General features: G+C 39.6%; 1 protein-coding gene across 1 annotated transcript in view; it reads right to left on the bottom strand.

Annotated features, from left to right (window-relative positions):
* The window catches only part of PLCH1 (phospholipase C eta 1), a 130504-nt gene that overhangs the window by 16019 nt on the left and 93027 nt on the right, over nt 1-21458 (bottom strand). The window contains exons 11-18 of the mRNA XM_070945186.1: nt 18518-18625; nt 16378-16539; nt 13154-13222; nt 11941-12035; nt 10973-11073; nt 5998-6177; nt 4325-4432; nt 225-349 (exon numbers count right to left, since the gene is read on the bottom strand). Of these exons, the coding sequence (XP_070801287.1) occupies nt 225-349; nt 4325-4432; nt 5998-6177; nt 10973-11073; nt 11941-12035; nt 13154-13222; nt 16378-16539; nt 18518-18625 (948 nt within the window). The remainder of the gene's footprint in view (nt 1-224; nt 350-4324; nt 4433-5997; nt 6178-10972; nt 11074-11940; nt 12036-13153; nt 13223-16377; nt 16540-18517; nt 18626-21458) is intronic.

The following is a 21458-nucleotide window of genomic DNA, read 5'->3' as shown; positions in this document are numbered from 1 at the left end:
ATATGCAATGAGTTTTATGGAGTAATTATTGACTAAAACGACTCTATCTATCTATCTATCTATCTATCTATCTATCTATCTATCTATCTATCATCTATCATCTATCTATCTATCATCTTTCATATGCAGATTAGAAAAATATCATAACATTCTTGTTTCAGGTCATTAATGAATCTCTTCTCCCATAAGTGAACTAAATTAACTCTATCACCAATATAGTTTACCTCTCCTCTGTCTCCTAACATGGAATCTGGGGGTTTTGGTAGTTGTTGACCACTGATGATTTTGAGTATAAGTTGCTTTTTAGGGAAAGCAGGAAGAGGATCTCCAGAATATGGATTAAAAGTGCCTATGGATAGAAAAAATATGGAAATGTATAATCTTAAGAAATACAACTTGTTTTCTGTACATTTGAGAAAAAACCTACAGTGAAGATTAAAAGAAAGAATAAAGTTAATATTAGAATTTAATATGTCAAATGTATTCCTAGACAATAATAATAATAATAAATTGGGGGTATTTCACTATTTTTGTTGTCCATCAAAATACAACAAGTACAAAATGACAGCAAGTAAGCAAATACAATTCATTAGACAGATCCATATCAACAACTGTATTAAATGTTTCATTTGTTTGCAGAAGTGTAGCTTAGCTACATTTTTCATTTAACTCTCTTATTGAAATATGAATATTTCATTATATCTTGCTCCTGATCAAAGTTTCCAAACTAACCTGTCCAATGTTACTAGCTTTCTCCAAACAGGTGTCATATTTTAATATTAACTAAAATGTCTTTAATAAATGACATTTATTGCACAATAAGTGCAAATTAGGAGATTGAGGGGTTTTCTATCGAAATTTTTAGTCAAATTTTTAAGGGGTCCCAGGGAGGGGGAGGGTCAGATTGGAATTCGGGTTGTGGGTATGGGGGATAACCCACAAGAGGGAGGGTCGGGTCTGGCAGTGAAGCGCGGTGTGGGGGGTGGGGGACCCGGGGTCGAGGGGGGGGGGTTAGAGCTTGTCCGGATAGTTTTTTGAACATCAGTACTGTAGGTGGGAGGGGTAGATATGGCGGGAGCAGGGGGCCATATCGTGTTAGGGGAGTGCACACTCGCTGTCTACGAGCGGTGGCGTGCTCCGGCCCCCAAGGCTCTACTCGCTCCTCAGGTTGCATAGACCCTCAGGACCCAGGCCTTCGGCTGATGCTGTGCAATGCCAGGTTCGTAGTAAATAAAGCCCCCCTCATCTGTGATCTTGTTCAGGAGGGGGGTGCGGACCTGGCAGGTATTACGGAGACCTGGTTGGGCCAGGAGGGGGGGGTTCCCCTCGTTGAAATGTGCCCGCCAGGTTTCCAAGCATTCCATCAGCCGAGGTCACAGGGGAGGGGTGGGGGGGTAGTGGTTATCATTAAAGAAGGTCTGAGACCGAGGGAGGCCACTGTTCCTCAGACGGCCGGCTGTGAATCCCTTTTTGTGAAATGGGGTCATGGGGTTCAGATGGGTTTGCTGATCACGTACCTGGCTCCCTGCCATGTGGCAACAGCCCTGCCCGAGCTACTCAACATCATCGCCGCGGTGGCGGTTGATACCCCTAGGCTTATGGTCATGGGAGATTTCAACCTGCCGTCTGTGGGTGAGACGTTGGAGATGGCTCGGGAGTTCATGGCTTCCATGACAGCTATGGACCTGACCCAGTTAATTCATGGCCCTACCCACACAGGGGGAAACACGCTGGATCTGGTTTTTGTCTCTGGACAGTGGTCGAGGGATCTTGAGTTAGGGGATATAGTTACTGAACCCTTGTCATGGTCAGATCACTCTCTCCTTCGTCTCGACTTTCGAACCGCTGCACCCCGCCGCAGGGAGGCGGAGCCGGTAAGATGGTTCCGCCCCAGGCGCCTGAAGAAACTTGACAGATTCCAGACGGAGCTTGGGCCATTTCCTGAGGTTCTAGCACATGCCTCGACTGGAGACCTGGTGGCCGCCTGGGAGAGGGCGGCTGCTGGAGCTCTGGATCGGGTCGTGCCTTTGCGGCCTCTGACCCAGCGCCGATCTCAATTGGCTCCTTGGTTTACTGAGGAGCTGAGGGAGTTGAAGCGCCGGAAAAGACGCCTAGAGAGTAGTTGGAGGGCCAGTCTTTCTGAATCTGACCGGACACTAGTAAGATCCCACATTAGGAATTACTTAGTGGCGATAAAAGCAGCGAAATGTAGCTATTTTGCTGCTCTTATTACATCATCAGATAATCGCCCGGCCGCCCTCTTTAGGGTGACCCACTCCCTGCTCCATCAGGAAGTGCGGGAGGACCCCTTGGAGGGTAGAGCCGAGGATTTTGTTCAGTATCTGTATGACAAAATCACTCAGATTCGGGAAGATTTGGACTCCGACTGGGTAGTCTCAGGGGGAGAGACAGGGGCAGGTCTTGAGAATGTTATCTGGGATGAGTTTGATCCTGTGACCCCTGAGGACGTGGACAGGATTCTGGGTAGACTGAACGCGACCACTTGTTTATTGGACCCGTGTCCTTCCTGGTTAGTACTGGCTTCCCGGGAAGTGACACGAGGCTGGCTCCAGGGGATTATAAACGCTTCGCTGGGTGAGGGTGACTTTCCCGCCGCCTTGAAAGAGGCGGTGGTGAGGCCTCTCCTCAAGAAGCCTTCCCTGGACCCGGCAATGTTGGTAAATTATCGTCCGGTCTCCAACCTTCGCTTTGTGACGAAGGTTGTTGAGAGTGTGGTCGCGCAACAGCTCCCCCAGCACCTGGATGAAACGACGTATCTGGATCCGTTCCAGTCGGGCTTCAGGCCCGGGTACAGCACGGAAATGGCATTGGTCGCGTTGGTTGATGATCTCTGGAGGGCTCGGGACAGGGAGTGCTCCTCTGTCCTGGTCCTGTTAGATCTCTCAGCGGCTTTTGATACCATCGACCATGGTATCATGCTGCACCGGTTGGAAGAGTTAGGGGTGGGAGGCACTGTGTTGCGGTGGTTCTCCTCCTTTCTCTCTGACCGGTCGCAGTCTGTGTTGACAGGGGGACAGAGGTCGACCCCGAGGCCCCTCATATGCGGGGTGCCGCAAGGGTCGGTCCTCTCGCCTCTCCTGTTCAACATTTATGTGAAGCCGCTGGGCGAGATCATCCGTGGTTTCGGGGTGGAGTACCATCAGTACGCTGACGACACCCAGCTATACATCTCCACCCTGGATCACCCCAACAATGCCCCTGAAGTGATGTCCTGGTGCCTGGAGGCCATACGGATCTGGATGGGGAGGAACAGGCTCAGGCTCAACCCATCCAAGACCGAGTGGCTGTGGTTTCCGACGTCCCGATATAGTCAGTTGACGCCATCACTGACTATTGGGGGCGAATCATTGGCCCCCACGGAGAGGGCTCGCAACTTGGACACCTTGGGCTGTCTTTAGAAGAGCACTTGACAGCCGTGACCGGGAGGATTTTTCATCAGGTTCGCCTGATTCGCCAGTTGTGTCCCTTTCTGGATCGGGACTCATTACGCACGGTCACTCATGCCCTTGTCACCTCCCGCCTGGACTATTGCAACGCTCTCTACATGGGGCTCCCCTTGAGGAGCACCTGGAGGCTCCAACTGGTGCAGAGTGCGGCTGCACGGGTAATGGGAGCGACATGGCGTTCCCATGTAACACCCCTCCTGCGCGAGCTGCACTGGCTCCCGGTGGTCTTCTGGGTGCGCTTCAAGGTTTTGGTTACCACCTTTAAAGCGCTCCATGGCTTAGGACCTGGGTACTTGCGGGACCGCCTACTACCACCAATAGCCTCCCACCAGCCGGTACGCTCCCATAGAGAGGGGCTCCTCCGGGTGCCGTCAGCCAAACAATGCCGACTGGCAGCCCCCAGGGGGAGAGCCTTCTCTGTGGGGGCACCTACTATCTGGAACGAGCTCCCCCCAGAGATACGGAGGATCCCGGATCTGCGCAACTTCCGCCACGCTTTAAAGACCTTACTATTTCACCAGGCGGGCCTGGCCTAATTTTCTCCCTCTTTTATAAAAGATTTTTAATTTTTAAATATCTTTTAGTATTTTATACATTCAATTTTAAATTGGTTTTAAAAGTTTGGGGTTTTAAATTTGTCGGGGCCAAAATTATTTAATTTGATTTTATTCTACTTTTAAATTTTGTATGTATGTGTTTTATTGTTTGGCCGCCCTGAGTCCTTCGGGAGTAGGGCGGTATAGAAATCAAATAAAATAAATAAATAAATAAATAAATAAATAAATAAATAAATAAATAAATAAATAAAATGGATGTATAGGAACACTAAATATATTCAGTGCACTGCCTTGTATTACCTTTGCACATCTGTTGCGGTTTCAGGATGTAACCACAGTTGCCATTCATCCTGAACTTGGCTTGGTTTAACTGCATCACCCGCCCTTCAGACTGGTAATTTAATGCCACTGTTGAATAAGCAGATCTTTATATTAATTATGAAATTCACTAGCTATAATCATATGTTTATATGGCTTTATACTTATAGGATTAGAATCAAACTAAATTAGTTTCATTTAGTACCTTAAAACACGATTTAATTAATTTAATTTATTTATTTATTATAATTGAACTTTTTATTTGAAGAAGTATCTTAGCTCAAATTCAAGCGGTCAAGTTAAATATTATTTCCAGTAGCAGTTCCAGTGATGAGAAAAATATGAAGAGGTGACAAAGATTGGCTTTCTTTCAGCTAACATTTGTTACTTCCACCATGGGAGCAGCAGAAATGTTTGAATGGAAAAAAATCATAGTGTGACTTTTTTTTTCAATATGACATAATTTTAATAAAGGAGAATATTTATAGATCAAGGTTGAAATGAGGGGTCCTGCTTGGTTGTTTTCTTGCAAACATTTCATTACTCACTCTAGATAACATTATCAGTGTTAGTGAAATATTTTTAGCCTGGATCGAATTCCTATCTATGCACTTTCTATTCTTTTTAAAGACCCTAAACAAAAAATGGATAAAGGGCACAGCAGAAGCCCAAAGAGCATTAATAATAATTGTATGGACAAGGAAGAGAAGAGGCCTTAATACTTCATACAGATAGTAAATAGCTGAATTAGTTATTAACAAATCAAGATACTGGGGCCAAGGGTACACAGCTTAAAGAAAAATAATTTTTTTCTGTTGCTCATTCTTCAGGAGTTATGCATATTGGGAAGAGGTTTGTCCTTCCCATGGTACAAAAAGTTCATCCTTGGGTAAAAATGAAAGCAGAGTCACCTAATCCTTGACACATGTGCACATGTTTAGTAATATCAAATTGCCGGAGATCATCCAAGCAGTAGAAGGTAATAAACATGTGGTAGTCAGTGGCCTCCAGCCTTCTTCATTTTGGCACCTTCCAAAACTTTGAGATAAGACTGAATTCCTTTCACCAAGCTGATTGGCCATTCTGGAAAATATAGCCCAAATGTAGTGGAGGATATAGAATAGAATTCTGTATTGGCCAAGTGTGATTGAACACACAAAGAATTTGTCTTGGTTCATATGCTCCCAGTGTACATAAAAGAAAAGATACATTCGTCAAGAATCATAAGGTACAACACTTAGTGGAGGATATCAGGATAGACAAGTCTGACTTGACTCAAGAACAAACAATGATGGGCATCAGGTAATCTGTTCCCCTTTACTGACTGCTGCTAAAGAGGGAAGACATAAAACAATTCATCAAAGAACTTCCCCATTGCTGATTCAGCCCACTGTAGAAGTTCTGAAGTGCATTGTTCCAAGGAGACAGCAGATCAGTAATAGATTTGATACTCTGTTAATCCACAACTACTAACTCTCTTTATGGAGCAAAAGAAGCAATCTTCTAAATGCATCTTTGTACGTCTATATTTTTTGTACGATGTGAACTACCTCACATATGGAATGAATGTAGGTAGATAATTAACAGGTGCCATGTCCATGGGGTAAAGAAAAGTTTAGGCACCTACATAACTGACAATACCATGCATCACTCACCAAGCTGGCATCCAACATTCCAATACGGTACAGGGTTAAAGTTGCTAGAGTCAATCCGGTAGGCAGATGGATAGATTCTGGTGAGCTGCTCCTGGTTATAAAGGATGAACTGCTCTGATTTCTGCTGGATCACCTGATGAGCTCTTGTCTCACTGAAGGATAATACATTCCCAACTGATCCTGCATGTTAAAATAATCAATAGGAAAAGGCATAGACAGGACAGCTTTAGTTTGTATTTGTAGGGCTTCCAAAGAAAAGGCATTTGTTACGCCACTATACAAACATGCTAAATATCCATTATTATTTTTTTCTGGTTCAGAATAGAAAAATGTAAAATGATCTTTAAATTTAGCAGTCTTCCAATATATGAAGGGATAATATGGGGAAGAGGGAGTAGATTTTACAGTGAGAGTCCAAAACTAAGTAAGAAAGAATTTCCTAATTATGAGTGCTATTAAGTGATGGAAGAGTCTGCCTCCTGGAGTCATGAGTATCTCCAGGAGTGGGATTCAAAAATTTTAGCAACTGGTTCTCTGCCCGGTTGCTGGGTAGGCATGGCCATGGTGGGCATGGCCTACTCTGCCTCCTGCACTAAGGGGGAGGAGTGTTTTCACCCTCTCCAAGCTCTGGAGGCTTTCCTCGAACCTCCAGGAGGGCAAAAACAGCCTTCCCCAGGCTCCAGAGGCCCTCAGGAGGCTGGAAACAAGCCCATTTCTGGACTTCTGGAAGGCCTGTTTTTCACCCTCGCCAGGCTCCGGAGGCTTTCCTCGAGCCTCTGGGAGGGTGAAAATGGCCTCCCCGGCTCTGGAGGCCATCCGGAGGCCGGAAACGCACCCATTTCCAAACTTCCGGCAGGCTCATTTTTCGGCCTCCCAGTGCCTCTGTGTGAGTGCTGCACTTACCTGACATCCAAAATGGGCCACATGGAGACTCCTAGGAGGGGAGGGGTGGGCGGAGACAGCCAGTCCTTGCAACTACCGGTCAGCGAACCACTTGTAAAATTAGCATTCGGTTTGCTTGAACCGGTCTGAACCAGCTGAATCCCACCCCTGGGTATCTCTGGGGGTTTTGAAAGAAAGATAAGACAGCATTTGTCCAGAACGGTATGAGGATTACTGTATTGGGCAGGGGGATAGATAGAAGGCCTCCAAGATCCCTTCCAACCTTATGATTCTATATTATAGCCTTCTTCTAGCAACATAGTCTGATGTTAAATATTAGCTGTGCCATTTTGCCCCTGGTAGTAAAAATTCTCAAGTTTAGGAAAGGCTTCCTACAAATATAAGACTGGGCTATGCCATGCATCCACAAGGCTATGTATTGTGTACAGATATTCTTTTATACAGTATTTTATATTTTTTGTTATCTCTGACATAGGACCTTATGTTTAACTTACAATGGCTTTGGGATTCTTTATTTATTTATTAAATTTATTTACTGCTTATCTTACTATCCAAAGTGACTCTGGAAGAAAGAGTCGTCTCAGGGATTACACTGTGAATATGATGGCCACATGAGATTAACTAATTACTGCCACCATTTGGGGCAAATGAATGTAGTGCACTGTTTGCCTTCTCTAAACAACAGAGGAAAGTGAATGCTGCAATCTATTTGTCAAGGCAACAAGCAATAAGTCCTCTTTCAGTATTCCTTGCTGATCTACCAGGTGACAGTGGGGGTAACAGGGTTATTTTACGTGCCCCGCAGCCTGTGACTCCTGGTGCTAAAGAGGAGTCATGATTCTCGACTAGGCGGCCACTTTGGATTTTTAAAAACCCTCCATTTGACTAGGAGACAATTAATCCCCCCTTCTACTTTCCCACATACGAGAAGGTTGCAGCATTGGAGCTTCCGGCCTAATATGGCTTCCAAAGCTGACACAACGACTGTTGTATAACTGTTCCCAGTAGCAACAAAGTTACAAAATAAATTTAGTTTCACATACATAAATATTTATGTGGACATTTTCAAACCATGACATAATTACTACTTCTTCCCTTAAATTTCTGAATACTAATCAGTTTATCAAAATGAAGAATTTCAGTGAATTTTGGATGAGGAGTTATTCTTCTCACAGCATTAATTTAAAAGGCCTTCCTGGCTTTCAGTATAAGGCTGTGAAGAATATCCAAAAGGTACATAATCAAACCATTCAAAAACAATTCAGTAAAACAGATGGTTTTAATCCCAAAGGTATGGGAAGTCTGTACTTCAAAAAGCTTCATAATTTAAACCAAGGTAACTATTTTTTCACATCACAGGCACCTGTGGCTCCCCTGAACGATTTAAGTAATAATGTAGATTGGCCGAAGTTAAGTCAGAGGGGAAATTAAAGAAATGAAATCTTATGTCTACACATTTGAGAGTTTACTAAATGTTACAAGCAGAATTTCAGCTCTGTCTTTGTAATCAGAAGTAATTGACACTTGGGCCAACAGAGATAGGTAAGCAATGCATGGTTTACTTTAAAAGTTTTCACAGAAATTGGAATGTAATCACAACCCAATATATCCCTCTGGTGATCTTTGAGGAGAATGAAAACCCTGAATGCTGACTCTTTTTTTTTTTTTAAGTGAGGCTCAAATTTGACAAATTGCAGAAGACACACTTGCCTCATGACAAAATAAGAAGTGTCATTACAAGATTCCCCCCCACAACTCTGTTCCACAAAATAGCCTGCTAGCACTTTTTCATTTGCTCTACTAGTGCTTATCAAGTTCAGTATGATTTCACCTCAGTCGTCATCCGATATCCCAGCAGGCCTAAATCCAGATGGCAAATTCTTTGCAGAAGATTGCTAGAGTATAATTACTTATGTATGTCATCCGTTTTATAGGGAGATAGATATTCTGACATTAAAAAGCTACCCAAAACACTCTCTTGGATAGGCTGCTGAGTGGAATGATAGATATCAGTATCTATACATGCTGAGACCTATGCAGTGACATTGCTTATCAAATATTTATTCCAGAGAAAAGCTGAGTGGCAGAGCTGGGTAGAAGCGTGGAGGGATTGCAAGTGAGATAAAACTTTAAAGTCAAAGAAAAGTAAGCAAGATGATACCAGAAACATGCTAGAAGGAAAACAAAGAATTGTGAAACAAACACTTTAAACAATTCTCAGAGATGAATTACCAATAGACAAGTATCAACAAGTATAAACTGAGTCATAGGTAGTTTTGTCACAAGCAGTAGATGCCAGCATATAAATCTACCCACTTAATCCTCTTTCTAAAGACATCTTGCCTTGAAGTTTTATGCAGTTCGATGGTATCTTCCTTTGTTTTCTACCTCTGCCATGCCAACCCTGGGATTATAACTTCTATTAATTTTATACCAGAAGAAAATGGCACATTGCAGGAATGAAAAGTCACAGAACTTGTAGCCAATTAGAATGTTTTCTAAAATTGCCTATTATTATATCAAATGTATAGGCTAGCTTTTTAAATCAACTTAATGCCTGAGAACCGGTAGTGGCGACCACAGGTGGGCCTGCCCACTTGCCCCGGAGCTATGCCGTCCTATTTAGCCACGTTTTCTATTTGTGAATGAGTTTTAATGTTTTTAATGTTTTTAATTTTTAAATGTTTTTTTATAATGATTTTAAATGCATTGTGAGCCGCCCTGAGTCTTCGGAGAGAGGCGGCATACAAATTGAATTAATATTAAATATTATGCCGCACATGCAAGCAAAACGCATGCACGGAAGGCGCACGTGTGAAGCGAGCGTGCGCTCACATTTTCGGTGTGTGGCAAACCGGTGGTAAAAATATGTGAAACCCACCTCTGAATATAATTGATATGTATTTGACCCATTTTACTATTCTCCCATCTCTTTGACAATAACAATCAGAATTTCTCAAACATTCTTATTAATTAAGACTGACATTTCTTAATGCTCTCTACTCAGAATGCCTTGTATTAAAATTCCCATGAGGCACGCTTGCTAGGGTATATGGAAATCAAAGTATGACACATTTGAAATCAATTTAATTTATTGCAGAAATCACAAATATTCTCATTAGCGGTCCAAATTCTGCTTATACCTGTTGCAACATCACAGCATTACAAAGTCACTTCTATGTCAACTTTGGCCCATACTGGCATCCCTGATTGCTTCACAATGAGTGAAAAAGATTTATTAAATTCAGGTTCAAACGATTATTTTTCTTCATTTTGTCATGAATACTGCATGATTTTCTTTTTTAAAGATTCCAACATTAGTTAGTCATTGCTCTGGAAGATCTCATAAATTGAGCATATTTTATATTCCAACCCAATAATCTTCATTCACATTTTATAAGGCTGGGGATAAGATGTATAATATTCTAAGCAATTCTGAAATGGGTAAACTGATGTCTTCGCCCCCACCCCACAATCTTCTATCTAGCCTGCAACCCTGATCTCTAAAGGAATCCTATACATTATATGTATTAAAAGGTCCAATTCTTTCAAGACCAAACATGATCAGAAAGATGTTAGCACCTGAGGCAAGTATTATCTATAGGACTATAATAACTACAGAAAATGTTTTTTGGACTTAATCCTTCAAACAACCACTGGAAGCCTCATTTATCCTCTGCTTGCATGAATGAAGGTATTGATGTGATAGAATTATTAAATGCCATCACATCATATCAAGAAACTTTTTCACAGGTTTCCATATACAATAATAAACATGCCCACACATACACATACACACTTAAGGAGTGTGGTGGCTCAATGGTTAGGATGCAGTATTGCAGGCTAACTCTGCCCGCTACCAGGAGTTTGATCCTGATTGACTCAGCCTTCCAACCTTCCAAGGTCGGTAAAATGAGCACCCAGATGCTTGGGGGCAATATGCTGACTCTGTAAATCACTCACAGAGCTCTATAAAGTACTGTAGAGAGGTCTATAAGTCTAAGTGCTATGCTATTGCTATTAAGCACACAATACTAATTTGTTCCTTAATATAAATTACACACCACCTTACCATCATCAATTATGTCTTGAGCTGCCACAGAGTTTGTGTACACCACTAGATCAGAAAGGTCACGGCACAGCTTCATCGTTTTCCTCCGCCGAGCCAAGCGGCTGGGAAAAGAAAGGATTTTTCAATAGGTAAATGGAATTATAAATTGATCTCTCTGTCATGAATTATTTTTCCCATCATGCCCAAAAAACTAGTGTGGTAAGCCTATCATTCTTTCTGATGTGCAAAGAGGGGAACAGAAAAAGAAGAGGAGGAAAAAGGGAAGGCGGAAAAAGAGACGTGTTGAAAGATGAAAGTTGGAGTCCCTGAAAGTTTTCAGGGACTCCAATTTATTTTTTAATCCTTCATTTCATCCCTAAACCTTTACATGTGCATGCCTTCTACTTAGGTGTATACAATGAAATTAAAGAAAACTGGATACATATCAGTTACCTTATTTTGGGAAGGTGTGGTAGAACATAGTCCAGATTCCCAGAAGGGAGGGAGTGCATTTCAGAAGAGCAAAAAAATAGCAAAGTTTGCCTGGGATGAAGAGTTAAGACTGCTCATCCCCAGGAATTCCCAGAGTATACAGTATGTTTAATGGTGCAAGTGGTTTCTGCTTTGGTTTGGCAAGACTTTGTTTATAAATGAGTAGCAATAAAGAAAACTGCTTAGAAGAACCTCAGTATATCTTTCTTCTTGGTTTTGAAGCTTGACATAGGCAAGATAAATAGGAAGCTTCTTCAACGCAAACATACGTGAAACAATCATAGCTTATGTATTACGTAATGAGTTAAGACATGAAGCATTATTGGCTTCTATTTCATTTACAACTGAATAGATCCATATTCTGCCCTGCAGTGTATTGCTGTAATTCTTCATTTCTTAAAAGGTAATCACTACATATATTGCAAGAGAAGTGCACTTTAATGTATGGCCTCTATTTAATATTTTACAAAAAAACGGATGTGAGTATTGTTACTAACCTGTATAATTGTCCAGATTCTTTTCCAGACACATTTTGTTGAGAGTCTTCATCATCGGATGTGCTGTGTGGTTTGGACTTGGATTTAGCTGCCTTCTGTTTGAGAAGCCAAAGTCTTACTTAACAATGTCCTCAATTATACAAAATGGGTTGATACGTTTATCTTAATATAATCATGGACTATTACTATATGGTAAATCCTAGGCAACTTTTCATGATTTTTTAACTTTTGTGAGAGTTTGATGATGTACTTTGATCAGCAACTTGGTAATTTGTGTGCCACAAGCTACTTTAAGAGAAAGAAAGAAGCAGACAAATCTACACAAAACAAAACAAAGAATCCCACTTTGCAGCCCAGATGTTTAACTAACTATGTTTTCCTTCCTCTTTCCTCTGTCTAAACACTTTGTATTCCCTGTCAACAGGCTGTATAAATTTGTCTATTCTCAAGCTTCAATACTTTGAAGATTGGAGCTATATTGATTATGAAAGTAGTGACATAAGAACGACTACCACTAGCAAAAGTCTAAAAAAAAATGTAACATTTTACCCATGCTACCTTTTGAAAGGGCATCTGCTGAAAATCAATCTGGAGGACAGTTACAGATATTTTTATAAGAAACACCTTCAGGCTAGATGATTCTTTTACCACTTTGTGAAAAATCATTCAAACCAACATTTTTTTAAAAAAAATGAAGTGGAGACTTCGATATACTAACAATTTCCAGTACAAAATCACTAGAAAATCTTTATCGTTACAAGGTAATAAAATCTAAATATTTAACGCTTAATGTTATGAAAACTCTCTCATTTCTCTAAGGTTATTAAAGAAAATGTTCTGTTTTTCAAAAATGTATGAACTGAAGTTTTACCTAATAATCACATCATAGAATAGTTAGAAGTTGATAAGTTTCACCAAGTTCACATTTTGAATTACCAGACAGATTTGGATTCTGTCAGTAGGCTAATATTTAACCCTAACTCCCCAATCATAAACAAATATATTCTTGGAAGCTGCAGCTTTTCTTTAGGCCCATCAGTATTTCTTAACCTTGTCAAATTTAAGATGTGTAGATTTCAACTCAAAATTCCTCAGCTGGCATGTGTGAAGTCCACCTATCTTCAAGTTCACAAGGTTGACAAATGCTGATTTAGTTGGCTAGTACAGAGGTGGGGGTCAGGAGAAAAGGATTCATAGTCAGACCACTGCTTACCTTATGTTTACCAAAGGTGCCCATGAGCTTACTGTGGGATTTTTTATTAGTGTCCTTCAAACCTGAATTCTGTGGAAAAACAACGAATTCATCAAAAATTATTTTCTAACTTAATTAGTTGTAGGTATTTGTGTGTGTTTTGTGTGTGTTTCAGAAGATCACACTGCATTTGGATAGTGATGGTTTTGGACACTATAGACAATGTAGAGAAAGAACAATCTTGCCTGGGCTATTAGAACTATACCAAAATCTATTTCAGAATGGAACTTATTTCCTTTCTTGTATTTCTTGCCCTAAAGCTAATTTTCAAACTTAATCTCATCTCTGGCTTATACTAACATAACATAAAGAGTAAAAAAAAAAAAAAAAAAAACCACAAGAAACAACCAGATACTAACTGCAAAGAATTCTCACTTACTCACAATAATAATTTTAAGATCTATTGAGACTTCATAACCATCACATCTGATTTGAATTCCACTTTACCCACACCTTCTAAATATTTTTCCTGTCCCCAAAGAACAGTTCTTCCCATTAATTTACTTATATGGATAATAATTTTAGTTCTTTTTCTTTTAAGATATGGCTTTTCTGCCTCGGTGAGCTTTTGATCTCTGATTGTCTCATTGATGGCACAAGCTTGAGTTCCAGTTGTGTGACTCTTAATAATAGCTTCTTAATAAGCTCATTAAGAAGCCTATGCTTGGTTGTTTTATTTTGTTGGGTTATCTTAGTAATACCCATGGAAATGAAAATATGTAATATAATAAAAACTGTTTCATATTCATTTCATCAGTATCTTCTCAAAAGTTATTAGCTGGGTATTGTAGATCAAATCACATATCCCTTAAATCAAGGATTACAGTATAGTTGTAGGAGGAAAGACAAAGCATCAACAGCAGGGGTGAAATGCTACCGGTTCGGGCCGGTTTGCCTGAACCAGTAGTAAGAAAATGCTTAAAAAAGTAAAAAAGAAAAGTTCTGACAATCAGCTGTGCGACAATCAGCTGTGCCGCATGATTTATATTCACGCGGCACAGCTGTTCCCCCCCTGGCTGTTCTACTTATCTTTGCAGACTCAGAAAAGGCTTCTTAGCGCCTGTGGTGTGCATGCGAGTAAAGTGCATGTTTGGCAAAGCGCGCATGAAGCAAACCAGTAGCAGATTTCAGAGCATTTCACTCCTGATCAACAGCCAGATATTATGAATAATAATATTTATTCCAAATGAGATTTTATAATTTTAAGGTAATTTTAGCAGATATTAGATTACACTAGGATTTCAACTGTCTGAAAACTATGCATTCTTATACTTTTCAATCCCAAGGCAAAGAAACAACAGTGTGACAAACCAGGCTGTGCACAGCAATAGGAGTAGTCATAACCGGTACTAGCAAATCTTCATTTTATTGCATAAACAACTATATGCTATATTATTATGCACAAAAATAGAGATTCTGTATATTATTTAATTTGCTATACTGTGTTTCCCTGAAAATAAAACCCTGTCTTGTATTTTTTTTGAACCCTGAAATAAGCACTTGCCCTTATTTTTGGGGAGGTCATATTATTTTGGGGCGCGTGGAGGAAACCAGAGGAAATGGCGGGGACCAGTTGCATATGTGTTTAAATATTTTCAGGGAGGGCCTATTTTCGGGGGGGGGCTTATTTTAGTGCATGCGCTCAAAAGCCCGTTTGGGCTTATTATATCTTATTTTAGGGGAAACAGGGTATATTTGTAAATCATAGATACATTCAGTAAATAAAATTACCTACAGAAATCTAATGGTCCCAAAACATTGTTTTGTACTCAGATACTTAAATCAAGTCAAACCAAATATTACCCAGGAGGACAAATCAACCAATCCTATCATTTGACATTCTGAGATAAATAGGAAAGGCAAGAAAACAGAACCGGAGTCATAGTTCTAGCCCATCTGAAATTCACACAAAAGAGACTCCCTAGGGTCAACAGCTTGATGAAATGTGACAGTGTTTCTGTCAGAACATGCATTCATACAGAGCTGAAAAAGGCACTGAGATACATTCCCTCAGCTATTCACAGTGCAAGTTGTTTCCATTATACAATATGTGGCCTGCAACAGGAATCTATGATCCATTCACTTTTTGGTGAAGAACAAAGAATGATTTTTCCCTGCCCATTTTCTAGACTTAGCCAAACTTTTTACACTAACCATTAATTCCAGATATTCATTTCCAGTTTAGGATGAAAACACAATGTGGGAATTTCTTTACTAATACATACTCTCAGTCAAGTCACCTACATTCTTCACACACTGCTTGGAAACTCCAAGGTGGCACCCAAGCATATAAAAATAAGAGTATAAAGGAGAAAAGCACATATACATGTGACCGAAGGATATATTCACACTGAAACAACAATACTTTGAGTGAATGAATGAACAACAATACTTCAACTGACTTAAAGTCAAAGAAAGAGGGTGTGGATGTATTCTCCAAAGCATTTGAACTAGTAGGTGGAAGTTTTAGTGTGACAGATCCAAACTTGAAATAAGGAAAATCCTAAAAGCTCTTAAAGCAACGGAACAGCCTGCGTCTTAAAGTTGTGGGGCTCCATCACTGGAAACTTTCAAGATTTAAAAAAAGATTAACTAGCCATTTGCACAATACACAACCTCACCATTTTGGTATTCAAAATAATAAGAATTTTTTTAAAAAAGCAAGTTCTGGTTTCTGGGAAATAAAAAATAGAATCATAGATTTACATCATCTAGTCCAACCTTCTGCTCAAAACAGTCCAGTTAAAAGAAATGAAGTCCAACTCTTTTGATTTAGTTTTTCTTTTGCAGCGAAAGTTCTTTATTTGGGAGAAACAGTGGAAATAATGATCATTTCTCCCTTTTTAAAGTAAGTGTCATTTTTCTTGTATGTAGTTTGTTCTAATGGTTAAGGCACCAAGCTAGAAAATAGGTGGTTGTGAATTGTAATCCTGCCTAGTTGGGCGACCTTGGGCCAGTTACAGTCTCTCAGCCCAACTCATCTCACAGAGTTGTAAAAGGAGGAAGGTGATTTGGGTATGTTTGCCACCTTGACTTATTTGTAAAAATAAAAAGGCAGGATACATATAAATACATGATGAACGAAAGAGCAGCTATTTTAATGTGACTTCTGCTTATCAACTATAAGTATATGTCAGAATAGCAGCGATAGATATTCCCAGAAGAGTAAGAAAAAAATGTCTTACCGGTTTAAAGTTCACATTTAAGCCCTCATGTGTTGCTTTTAAAAGTGCCCTCACAGTGAAGCTATCAGTGTCTTCTTTGTCTCTGATTTGAGACTCTTTGAGTAAGGATTCAAGTTTTTTCCTTATAAAAGACTCTATCTGATGCTCTGTTGTGCCGTTGCTCTGAAAGAGATCAATACGCAATACAAATCGTTAACAGATATTTTTTTTTAACAAAAGGCAAATAGAGTTGGGAAATGTATTGACAAATTTAAACAGATTCTTTCTTATATATTCTATTGCCTTTCTTTTGAAGTAAGTTAGAGCAAGAAAATAATTTAACTTTATTTTTTCCATATACAGAATATCTGAGATAGCAACTGCTGATATAACAGACAGAAAATCTCCTTGGCCAGGGATGAAATGCTCCCAGTTTGGACCAGTTTGGCCGAACCGGTAGCGATGACGGCCGGTGGTTTGGAGAACCGGTAGTGCTGGCAGCGTGAGGCTCCGCCTACCTGCCTGGTCATTACTTCCTGGTTTTAACCAGGAAGGAACCTGTTTTTTACCCTCTGCATATGCGCAGAAGGGTTTGCGCATGCGCAGAGGATCTGCACGCACGTGCACTTCCAAACAGGTTGGGAAGGTAAGTAGATTTCACCTCTGTCCTTGACCATTTCCTTTATTTCCTTTGGGTATAATATAAATATGCGGCAGTCTATCACAAATGGCTTTTTATGAGTGCCTAGTAAAAACTAAAGTTTCCCCAATAAATTATCATTCCACTTGATCAAAGAGAATTTGACATTCTTGCAAAGAAAAGAGAATTTTGGAGAAATTTTTAGGGTGGAGGGTAATAGTCTTGCACTTCTTCTGTTATAAGGTGGCCAAGGGAAGAATATGAATTCTTTTACCTTTCTCTGTACAAATGCCTCCCAAGCGGTCTGCAGCCTTCTTATCTTCCCACCATCTCCTTAATACAATGGCATTCATAAAAGAACACTTCCCTTTGGGCTTTCTCAGCAGCAGAGCTCCTGTCTACACTAAGGCTTCTCTTTACCTACACATGACATTTGAGAACCACTTATGGGAAACACACAGCTCAACCAAAATGTTACAGAAAAGACATAGAAAATAAATGCACACAGTAATGTGAGCATTTAGACTTGTATAGTATTCAATAGAATTTTATCTGGAAGTATAAATTAGAAATCCAAGAAAGTGATTCATTTTACCCTGGATTATGAAATTGGGGTAGGATGAAGTCAGAGATGGAGATGCAAATGCAAATAATAAAGTATAAATGTATATGTCCATGCCTGCTTCCATCTTCATGTAATCTAGACTTCATTGACCAAAGGGCACTTCACTATTTTATAAAATCAAATCAAATATCCACATTTTACATAGCTCTATCAAAGATATGTCTCTCCCTCAAGAGGTTTACAATTTAAATTTTGATGGGGAAGACAGCGCAGGTTGCTGAAAAAAATAAGTTACCCAGTGGTATAATTTATACTTATGCTTATTATTCAGCACTCTGATAATATTTATGATAGGTATTTCATGAATTATTGTGGTTGGTCACACAGTCAATGAGATGTTCAGATTCAATTTGGCATTTTTATCCACCTATCGAATCCTTCTCAAGGATCTGAGAAAGATAACTTAATCAGGTATCTTGTGCAAGCAGAGTCAGATCTAACCCCTTGGATAAAAGACCAACAGGAAATCCTATAGCTGTTAGAATAGACTGGTAAGTTGAAAAAGCATTCCAGAAAGGCAATTATAGGTCACTTCCACCTTGCTGCAAAAAAAAAAAAACCAAAAAAAAAAACCTACTCGGGCTTATCTAGGAAGTCACTAACTTCAAAGACACTTCATTAAATTAAAGTGAACTTTGGTTCTGGCCACACCTACTTTATATGCCATACATTAAGGAATAATAGGAGCATTACATCAATCAAATTACTATTGAGGCAGTGTGGGAAAATCTAGATTTAAGCCTCCATCAGAAAACATACTAGATCAGGGCTGTCAAACTCCCGGCCCGCAGGCTAGATGCGTCACGAACTGGCCACACCTACGCCTGGTTTAGCAAAGGAGAAAAAAAGTCTCGATTTTTTGACACCCTTCTACTAGATGTAATATATGGACTTACATAAGAAAAATTTAACTTGCAGTCATCTTCAATTTCATCAGCACTGTCTTCATCAGAAACCTCTCCTTCTTCAGCATCTGCACCAAGACTATATGGGAGTTTTTTACCCTGCAAATGAAAATAATACATTTTTAAAAAATATTTTATTTCTGATATGAAATTCAACTCTTACTTGTTCAGCAAAAAAATAATAGCTTATGATAAATGTACATTAGAAATCTAAGCAGATCCAATGATATGTACAGTAGCATCATATGAAATTATTACTTAGAAAATTACGATAGAGCAGGTACTAATGTCCAGTTTTATTCCAGTAGCTTTTAAATAATGAATTTTTCAATGTTCTCCTATTCTCTGTTATCTGTTAAGTGTCTGTTAAGTGTCCAATCACACTTGGACAATAAAGAATTCTATCTATCTATCTATTCTATCTAAATAAAAAAAAACCAGACCCTTCAGTATATATATATTCAAAGTAATCCTCTACTTAATAATGGATAATCCTGTAGATTCAAAAAGATTTTTGTCCCAGAGCATAACTTTAAGTGACTGAAGATACCACCTTTTCTCCATGCTAGTTTTTCAATCACTTTTTCAGAATCTCTTCCCATCTAAAGCATATTCTCCATGGCATATAGAACAGCTGTTTCTAGGACCTCTAACTGAGCATCGGATATCACATACTTGCATGCTTAACAGCATAGTATAACAATAGGCTTGTTTTATCGGACCAAAAATAGATCAGATCCAGGGATGTGTATTTGAGTCAGATGCCTCCTGGGAAATTCATTAGCAAAAGATGAATATAACATGTCATCCTCTAACTAGTTTTCATAGTCGGAATTCAATATATAGCCATTAATGACAAATAACCTTTTATCTTCCATTAAATTATCTAATCCTATTTTTAAAAACTTTCTAATTAGTGGCCACAGTCTTGTTTTTCATTACAGAACAAGCTGACACATTTGAAAAAGTATATTTCTCTCATTGCTCAGGCACATAACTTTATACACTTCTAGCTGTATTATCATACTTTACATACTTTGTTTTACTAATTTAGTAGCATTTGCTAATTTGGATACAGTCAACAGCCTAGAGTTCTACCCAACTGTGATAAATCAATCCCATAAAAAAGGGAAAAAAAACATAACTGTCTACCAAGGAGCCTTGGTAGTACAGTGGTCTAAAGCACCCTGTTATTAAGATCAGCTGCCTGCAATTACTGCAGGTTCGAATCTCGCCAGGCTCAAGGTTGACTCAGCCTTCCATCCTTTCTAAGGTAGGTAAATTGAGGACCCAGTTGTGGGGGCAATAAGCTGACTTTGTATAAATATACAAAAGGATGAAGGCTATTGCTTAGCACATTGTAAGCCGCCCTGAGTCTCCGGAGAAGGGCGGCATATAAATCAAATTAAAAAAAAAAACTGTCTAAAGCCCTCAAAAGCCATAATCAATCTTGGGCTGGGAACTAACTCAATACAAGGAAATTTCCAGGGCACCAAAGTGCTCTGTGAATGAAACAACTTTAAAAATGATGTAACTCAAGACTATTCCTACATCTGCACTGTATCTGTAATAAATAGGTCTCTCTTCATGAGCACCTCTTGACAGGGTCTCTGCTCAATCATAGTTTCTAAATACTTGTTGGCTAAGGAAACAAGAAGTGGTTTAACATTAAGTTTCCATCAAATGGTTGTGCTTCATTTTAGAACTCAGTAATTCAATAAAAGTCTGGAAACCCCATGATGAGGGACTGATGAGGGTACATCAAATCACACGTACTGGAGATTTCTGAAGTGTATTAGATATACTGAACAGACAGGTCCTCACTTAATAGAAAAAAGGAAAGAGTTAATGTGTTTAGGCAGTCTGAGATGGTCCCTTTGGTTAAAACCAGAGTATAGACAGAGGGAACCGAACAGATAATGGTGGTAGGGTATGGTAAGGGTTTAAAGTCAAAGCAGTTGAGTTTACAGTAGTTGGAGTAGCAGTAGCTAGAGTAACAGTAGCAGTGGGGAAGAGTGGAGAAGAATGAGTAGTAATTAATAGTGTGAGTACATGAGCCTTGTGGGTGTTGTTTAGGAACCTGTTTTTTTATTGGCTGTTTTGTGATATGAGCCACCAAGCTGGATGTAGTTGAAAAGAACCCATGACAGGCATAATGATAAAACTACAATATAGCCTTGATTTATAGTTCTAGACTCCCCATATTTCTTTTGCACAGTCGACACAGCTATTGAAAAGGATGCCAGGATTTAACAGCCGACAAGAGTAAGAAAGCCTTTAAGAAGTAAATTCATGGAGAGCTTAGCTCTTCAGAAAATCCTTTTCCACCGCCACAACCTGATCCTCCCTGAACAGCCCTTTGTAACAGCTTGTCTTTTGAGAAAAGGATGGGTGGCTATTTCCTACTAATCTTTGTTGGGCTTTTTTGTTCTGTGCTATGAGAAGGTTAAGGTTAATACCGAAGAGACAAAGACAAGTGGTGGCCTCTGACAGCCCATATAGGCAAGAAAAAAGAGGACCATTAAGGAGGTGCACAGACCATGCAGCTCCCTGTAACAGACTGGTGATTTGCAGCACATTTTACTATGGGATTTAAAGGTGACCTAAGAAATCATTATTAGCTAAAAGTACCTTCTGCACTTCCATCAAAATGGCTCCGAACGGTACTTCAGTCACATGCTGTAGTAGCCTTTCAGAAGCCAAGACTCACAGATATAATCTTTGGCTACCCTTCATTCAAAATTTTTAATGCAGAACTTCCTAAACATACGATCTTGGAAATACATTTATCAGGATTAGAAACTGGAGGGGCATACTTGTCTGAATGAAAAACTGGATGAAAATGATTCCCTTTCAACAGCATGAATGAGCAGGATAATAGTCTGTTAGAAATGTGTTCTTTAATCAGCCTCTATTTGGCTTACTGCTCGCG

The sequence above is a fragment of the Pituophis catenifer genome, unplaced genomic scaffold (assembly GCF_029215685.1).
Source record: "Pituophis catenifer annectens isolate HBS135680 unplaced genomic scaffold, rPitCat1.0.hap2 SCAF_6, whole genome shotgun sequence".
In the NCBI taxonomy this organism is placed as follows: domain Eukaryota; kingdom Metazoa; phylum Chordata; class Lepidosauria; order Squamata; family Colubridae; genus Pituophis; species Pituophis catenifer.
This window is presented reverse-complemented; position numbering and strand designations above follow the sequence as displayed.